The sequence below is a fragment of the Cibotium barometz genome, chromosome 3 (assembly GCF_041138505.1).
Source record: "Cibotium barometz isolate CiBa-2024 chromosome 3, ASM4113850v1, whole genome shotgun sequence".
NCBI classification, from domain to species: domain Eukaryota; kingdom Viridiplantae; phylum Streptophyta; class Polypodiopsida; order Cyatheales; family Cibotiaceae; genus Cibotium; species Cibotium barometz.
In genome coordinates this window covers 24,417,791-24,425,535 of record NC_141048.1, presented here as the reverse complement: position 1 = coordinate 24,425,535, position 7,745 = coordinate 24,417,791, and the positions used below count along the sequence as shown (strand labels likewise).

Below are 7,745 nucleotides of genomic sequence, written 5' to 3'. Positions count from 1 at the left end.
ATAGAAACGCCACCCCCTCTTTCATGAGGTTGCATTAATTGAATGCACACTTAGAAAGGCCACCCCCTCTTTCTCAAGGTTGCATTAATTTAATGGTGCACAATGCACACTCATCAATAGGGTGCCAATTTTTTTTCTTGTGTTCATTAATTTTTGAGCGAGTAAGTATAAAGGGTTATTTGGCAATATTTGAAGGTGTCGTAAGTTGGAGACAACGATTTTGTGAGGTTTTAAAGGCAAACAATTTTATAGTTTGGGTAAGAATCTCACATGATCTTCCTTGATTTGGTGCTATTTGACATGTGATGTTTCTCCCCATGCTTCCAGAAAATGGTTTCTTCCCGACGCGTTGCATTTGCATGCTTTCTTCCCCGTCGCTTTGCTCTTCCTAGCGTGCACGTGATGGTGCAAAAGGTGTAGGAGTAGGTGTTTCGCTCTTCCCAGCATGCACATGAGGGAGGGAGGGAGGACATAGGGTGCGGGGAGGCAAGCAAGTGAGGGGAAAGCAAGGGAGGCGAGCAGGTGAGGGGAGGACATGCAAGCACGCGGGGAAGGAGATTCGAGGGGAGGAGAAGCGAGCAAGTGGTTGAGGAGAGGCCAGGGGAGGCAAGGCGAGCAGCTGGGCAAGGGGAGTAGCGGGTGAGGAGAAGGTCTCTGTCTAGTTCGCCAACCTCTCCAAAAGTTTTGTGTTCGTAGGACAGGAGGTGGTAGGTGTGTGGGAGGAGATGAGGTGGCAAGTGGGAGATGATGTACAATCGTAGGAGGTGGTTCTATTGTAGGAGAGCCGCTTCAATTGTAGGACAGCAGATGGTAGTTGCTAGAAGGAGAGGATTTGGTAGGTGAGAGCAAACACTCTTCGTGGGCCCGAGGTGGCCTTGCCCGAGGAGGTGACGAGGCATAGATTGGGGGTTGATTAGCAGTATCCTTAGGTTGTGCTAAGGGTTTGTTAATTAATGCCATGTCACTGGCATTGAGTAATAGCAGTGAGCACCCTCAACAAAAAGGGTGAATAAAATAAAATCCCCATAAAATCAAGATAGACCATACATTTGCTTCCATTTCATCACAATATATCAATGTATATTGAAAGTGCTAGAAAGCCCGTGGAGTGGACGGCAAGGCAAGTTCAGTCCCTATAAATAGACACCATTTTCCCTGTTTCTTCATCCATTTTGGAACGCGGCTCACAGGAACGCGTATTCTTTGTTCTTATCTTAATCCGGTCAGGATCCGCTTTTCTTCAGGATTTGGAATCCTAAAATCGATCTGCTCCGATTCACAAATTAGGGTTTCGCTTCGTAGTCATGGCGCTCGTTTTCAAGGTACTCGCTGATCGTGTGTTCTTTTTGTGATATGATTAGGGTTACGGTGTGGCTGCATGGGAGTTCTAGCTCATAAGATGAAATAATCGTAATTAGGGATGCACATAAGATCTCTAGTGCACACATACATGAATGTTCCTTTGATACTGAGTTAACATAGTGGAGGGTTGTCGATAGGGATGTCCATCTAAGGATGATCGAACTAGGGTTTGAAGTGTTCTTTCTTTTGAGCTTGTAGATTGGATGACGCAGTAAGGTGATCTAATCAAGGGGGGTGGGGTGTGGAAGACAGGGGTATTTACTGAGTTTTCAAGGTTCCAAGGTAGTCTTGCACTGGTACATGTGAAAGGGTAATCTAATTAAGGGGTGTCGAAGACAGGGGTATTTACTGAGTTTTCAAGGTTCCAAGGTAGTCTTTCACCGGTATATGTGAAAGGGTACAATCTTTTTTTTTTCCCAACTGGCCTTAGGCCCAAGATGCCCCCATAGTTACTGTTTTCAACTGCCTGTTGGTGCTTGCCGGTAGACGCTTTTTTTTATCTGCCTGTAAGCGATGCCACTGAGGAAGCACCCGGTAGGGATTTGATACTAACATCTCTGGGTCCTAGACAAACACCTTCACCACGTGAGCTATCACCTCATTGTTAATGGGTATATTCTTGTCAACTACTAGGGCCTATTCCACACTTGACACCATTTCTATTAAGTATTTTTTCTTTCATGAAGGTTCCTTTGATACTGAGTCAAAATAGTGGATGATGATAGGGATGTCCATCTAAGGATGATCGAATTAGGGTTTGAAGTGTTCTTTCTTTTGAGCCAGGGGGTGGGGTGTCGAAGGTTCCAAAATTTGGCGGGGGTATTTACTGAGCTAGTTGGTTTTTCAAGGCTCCAAGGTAGTCTTTCACCGGTATATGTTGAAAGGGTATATTCTTTTTTTTTTCCTGATTGGCCTTAGGCCCAAGATCCCTCCATAGTTACCGTTTTCAACCGCCTGTTGGCGCTTGCCAGTAGACGCTTTTTTTTATCTGCCTATAAGCGATGCCACTGAGAGGAAGCACCCGGTGGGGATTTGATACCAAGATCTCTTGGTCCTAGACAAACACCTTCGCCACTTGAGTATCACTTCATTGGCTGACAGGGTATATTCTCGTCAACTACTAGGGCCTATTTCACACTTGACACCATTTCTATTGAGTTTTTTTTTTCTTTCTCTGTTTGTTTGACATATACCATGGCATGGCTTTCATTTTGCAGATCAAGTTCCAGGACTCCCTCCGCAGATGGGTAGTCTCAGAAAATCTCAATTCCATGGCGTTTTCTCTCACTTTGGGTCAATTGGAGGCCAAGATAAGAGAGCTTTTCCAAGTGTCTCCCACTGCTTCACTTGTGATAACCTATGTTGACAAGGAGAATGATGTAGTGACCCTCGGAGATGACCAGGACCTTGTTGATGCCTGCCTGGTGCAATGCCTGAATCCACTCCGCTTGGATGTGTACGAAAAGCCCACAGTTTCCATTCCCGCTGCAGTACCACCTCCCAGCTTAGCAGACGATGGCAACGTGGAAGCTGTCCTGAAAGCCATCTTCCCTCAAGCAACCATGGATGCTATACGGAACTTCTTGAATACATATGTACAGGGCTTGGATCCGATGCTGCCAGCAGCAACACTTGTGCAGAAAGCTCAGGAAGCTTTTAAGCAGTTCTTGGAAAGCTGGGCTAGCCACCAAGGAGCTCAGAGTGTCCCAAACTCTTCACAGGGTGCTGCCCAGGATCCGAGCTTGTCACAGCCAGTGGTGCGTGGCCCGCATGAGTACCCCTATACACCCCATGCCCACTTTGGGTTGGCCCATCCACTGCCCCACATGGAACTTGGGGGAGCTATCAGACTTGAGGGACTGGCAGCTGGTGGGCCACCGCACCCCCTTGTTGGACTTGCAGGACTAGCAGCTGGGAACCCCCGTGTTGGACTTGCAGCAGGTGGTAATCCTGATGTCAGATCGGCAAGGGGTATTCCCCACACTGCTCTTCCCCACGCACCAGTTCTTCCCAGCTTCAGAGCTCGTGGTACTAGTCATGTTTTCCACGGCAGAGTGCAATGTGATGGCTGTGGGATGAATCCGATTGAAGGTCCTCGATACAAATCTACGAAGTAAGTTGGGCTTTGAATCATACATGATGTATACGTTCTGTATGTAATTCTCAAAGGTTTTGCTTGGGAGTATTGGGTTGATATGTTCACCTTGCAGGGTGTCCAACTACGACCTCTGCTCTAGTTGTTATGAAGTGATGGGGAATGAATCTGACTTTCAGAAGCTAGAGCATCCAGTACATCCCCCTTTCCATGGCCATTACCGACCTCCTTTCCTCAGAAGAGGGGTAAGTCTTCATTTCCTCAGAAGAGGGGCAAGTCTTCACACCACCTTTCCACCGCAGTCTTGAAAGCATATGTCTCTTTATGTAATTTACCTCTGTAGCACTTGGAAGAAAGAAACAGGAAAAGCAGGGTGTGACAGGTCCCATGTGGGTTTGTCTTAGAGCTGAATGTCTTAAAGTATGATCTTGTGCAGGCAAGACCTTCTGTGGGTCCTTCTGCTCGGAGACCATCCTTCACACGGGGCCCATATGGCTGGAAGCCTGAGTGCCCTTTCAGTGGGCAGGCAATGGATTACTCTCCTTCAAATGAATCACACAAGAAGCTGGATTCTAGATTTGTGAAGGATGTGACTATTTTCGACGGAACTGAGTTGGGGCCTGGCACTAGATTCACAAAGATTTGGCGCATGACAAACAATGGCACCCTGCCATGGCCTCTAGGCACTCAGCTTGCACATATTGGAGGGGATGCATTGAGCTCTGTAGAGTTGGTGAATTTGGAGGTATCAAAAGCAGCACTTTCCATAGTATTTTTTCCTCGAAAATATATCCTTACCTGTGTGCTACTGCAGCAGGCTCCCCCAAATCTTGAACCATTACTGCTAGTTGGTTTTGATCATCTGTAGTATGCTGCAAGCCTGTAATTGTAAGAGTTGTTTGTTCAGTAGTCATTATTAATTTGGTGTTAAAAGATTTAGGGTTATTTGAATGTGCCTTGCAGCTACCCGAAGGAGGGCTTCCGTGTGGGGAGGATGTGGAGGTATCTGTTGACCTAACGGCACCTGGTACTGCAGGGCGTTATGTTTCTCATTGGCGCTTGGTGTCGTCCTCGGGACAAAAGTTTGGACACAGAGTGTGGGTTGTGATTCAAGTTGTTCCTCAAGATGAGCAGTCCCCTCAACTCCAAGAGTCTCTCAAAGGGCAGGAGAAAACTGTGAATGTGGAAGAAATAAGTCACGAGATTGGTGACATCGCATTGGATGAAATGGATGTTGATGGAAGAGATAAAAGTTTGCTCATCTCAAGTAAGCGTGAACAGGAGAAAGGTAGTTCAAGTAATGTGAAGGTAACATCTACCACGCTTGAAGATGCACCTGTTATTCCTTCTGATGAGGGGAAGCGACCTGTATTCAATACCGAGATGGACATTGAACTAGATGGATATTCGATTGTGGAGAAGCCAGTAGAAATTAGGGACTGGTTAAGCCTTGTGCAACAGGGTGTGGTTGGAACTGAACAACACTTGGAGAAACGTGTGGCTCCTATAGGGAAGGAGAAGGAAATGGCAGAAACAAATCAAGAAACACAGTTGCAGTTGCTGGAATCCATGGGCTTTGTAGATCGAGATTTGAATCTTCTTCTGTTGAAGAAGAACAATGAAAGCTTGCAAGCCACACTAGATGATCTTTTGCTCTCTGCTGGATGGGATGGTGTGCTCAGGGATCTTCAGGAAATGGTAAATCTCTTTTTTAACTCTTGTAATTTCAATAGTCGTTTTCAAAGCATCTCTCAATAATTTTTTGATGGAAAACCTTGACAGTATGAAGATGAGTATGCTTTGCAGGGTTTTAATGATCGAGCCACCAACATTCGCTTGCTGGTGAAAAACAAGGGAAGTATAAAGCTGGTTGTGAAAGACTTGGTGAAGATGGAGAAGCGGGAGGAAGGGAAAGATGTTGAAGAAATATAGCAGCAGTGGGAGATGTAAAGTGGAATAAAGTTGCCCCATCACTTGGGTGTGTAGGGCAGCATATGTTTGCTTAGTTTACTTTTGTTTATAGTGGATGCTTGTAGCATTCACTGGATTTGGAATATCGTATATAAAGCAACACTGGACTTGGATTTGTGGTAGTTGAGGATGTTTTAACTTTTGAGTTCTGCAACTTTGAGTTGAGATGTGTGCAAACCCTTTTTAAACTTTGTATCAAGATTTGTATGCAAAATAAATTTACCCGCGAATGTTGTCTGGATTTTTTTTTGTACTGTAATTGAGATGGTTTTTTTGGTCCACTTTCTTCTATGATTATGGAGTGAATGTGCTACCATGTTGTGCGATCTGGTGATTTCTTTCTGAACCATGTAGTGGTGATTTCTTTCTGAACCATGTAGTGTACTTCGGTGATTTCTTTCTGAACCCTAGTAACATGCTTTGCCAAAAAAAAAAAAAAACCCATTTAAAATAACCAGCAGAGGACCTGCACATTCCTTACATGATTTTAGGACAAACATTTGCCTGTAGTTCGAGTTGATCCAACTGGATAATCTAGTTGATCTCTTACCGTGAGGTCGAGTTTATCCAACTGGATAATCTAGTTGATCTCTTACCGTGAGGTCGAGGTCAGGCTGTACTGAATATGGTCAGTTGTATGTCATGTGTATGAAATCACTAAACTACTTCCAAATACCATGCACGATCAGGAGGTGGTCTCTTATCGTCGCCTCTCATTGTTGTAATGCATTTGGTTGAGTGTGTTCATGTACACATCTTTTAATCATGGATTATGTTCATTATTTTGAGCCTCCTTAGCCCAATCTCACATTATGTGCAATGCTCTAGTGCCCTAAATTCTCAGCATTGGGAAGTACCCGTTCTCTTCCGAAAGAAAAGAGATGGCATCCTAAGATGCTTTGTACATTACAAAGGGTTTAACCACATCAACATCAAGAATACATACCATATTCTTTGCATTGATGAGCTTTTTAATAGATTGCTGCATGGTGCTAAGTATTTCACCAAGATATGTTTGACAAGGGTCTCAAGCTTTGGTAACTGTGACACTATCTCTCGCCTTTTAAGGCGCAACAAATTGTCAAAATTCAAGTGACCAAAGCGGGCATCCATGTCACTCATAGCACGTGGTAGTATCTAAATAAGCATTATGTGTCAATCTCTCATATATGTCCAATTTGTAAAGCCCATGGCTTAGAGTATTGGATACCATAGTGATGTCTCCACCATCACTTTGATCATAAACTGTACATAAATCTGACCACTAGGCTTGTCCTAGCAATGGCACAGACATAGCAAACAAACAAGACTTTTGAGAGTGATTGTCCACCCTTTGCAGTAGTGAGAACAACCTACCCAACTCCTTTTACTGGATACAAGGAGTTGTTTGCATATGTGATTGTGCTTCCTTGAGGAACATTCTCAAGTGAGGAAAATAAATCACCTTGAGAAGTTTGCTAGTACCACTATCAAATTACCAGACATGTTAATCCGTCTCACCAACATGCAAACATCATGGATAGAAGAGTCATAGTTGCAATGCACAATGAATGCCCAATCATCACGTACATAGTTTGCTGACTTCTTCTTGTCAACACTTTTGGCGCTAATGCATCGGCCACACAGCCATGCCTGACTCTATTCTTCTTCTCCTCTGGCATTTTTTCTCATTCATTGATATAATGGTTTGGCTTCCGACACAGTAGTTGCGTTTGTCTTTCTTCTTAGGTTGATTATCCCCTTTCTCATCAACATTCTTTCTAGAATGCTGGGCGGATTCTGTATTTGCCTTTCTTATTAGGTTTATCATCCCCCTTCTCGACATTCTTTCCAGAATATTGGGCTGATTCTGCCTTTGGCTTATAGCCGCCCTAAGAAAAGGCTTTGCCTTTACCTTTTTGACTGGAAACAAATGCCTGATCTCCCACAAGCATACTAGTTTGGTTTTGCCGAGATTGCTCTTCTTACAAAAGAGCACTGCAACCAACTCATCAAAAGTAAGGACATTGGGGTTGCCCTCCCAAAGTGTAGATGTAGAACCTGTTATGAATCCGATAGAGTTGTACGATTGGCATAAGGTTGGTTGCTTATTTTTTTACCTTTAAGTTCGTTTATTTGGATAAGTCCTCTGAATATAAGATCCTTGTGTGCACTTCAGAGTGCAATATCCTCATGATTTTGGTATGGCTGATTCTGCCTTTGAGCTTATAGCCGCCCTATATTCTTTCCAGAATATTGGGCTAATTCTGCCTTTGGCTTATAGCCGCCCTAAGAAAAGGCTTTGCCTTTACCTTTTTGACTGGCAACAAATGCCTGA

The 7,745-nt window shown here is 44.2% G+C and overlaps 1 protein-coding gene across 2 annotated transcripts; it reads left to right on the top strand.

Moving 5' to 3' along the window:
• Nucleotides 1–1,055: 1,055 nt before the first annotated feature.
• LOC147639864 (protein NBR1 homolog) lies at nucleotides 1,056–5,658 on the top strand. Of its 2 annotated transcripts, XM_086774858.1 has the most exons (6): nucleotides 1,056–1,322; nucleotides 2,580–3,475; nucleotides 3,573–3,702; nucleotides 3,894–4,202; nucleotides 4,421–5,155; nucleotides 5,264–5,658. In XM_086774858.1, exons 1-6 carry the CDS (start codon nucleotides 1,305–1,307, stop codon nucleotides 5,387–5,389), a joined length of 2,214 nt encoding a protein of 737 aa, XP_086630984.1. In that variant the 5' UTR covers nucleotides 1,056–1,304; the 3' UTR covers nucleotides 5,390–5,658. The 2 variants fall into 2 exon arrangements, with proteins under 2 accessions (XP_086630984.1, XP_086630993.1); XM_086774867.1 differs by lacking the exon at nucleotides 3,894–4,202 and having other exon boundaries at nucleotides 1,058–1,322.
• Nucleotides 5,659–7,745: the final 2,087 nt, after the last annotated feature.

Excerpts from the sequence above, each read along its gene's own strand:
- LOC147639864 (XM_086774858.1), top strand. Across the intron at positions 4,203-4,420 it reads TAGAGTTGGTGAATTTGGAG|CTACCCGAAGGAGGGCTTCC; the intron begins GTATCAAAAGCA and ends TGTGCCTTGCAG. Across the intron at positions 5,156-5,263 it reads TCAGGGATCTTCAGGAAATG|GGTTTTAATGATCGAGCCAC; the intron begins GTAAATCTCTTT and ends TATGCTTTGCAG.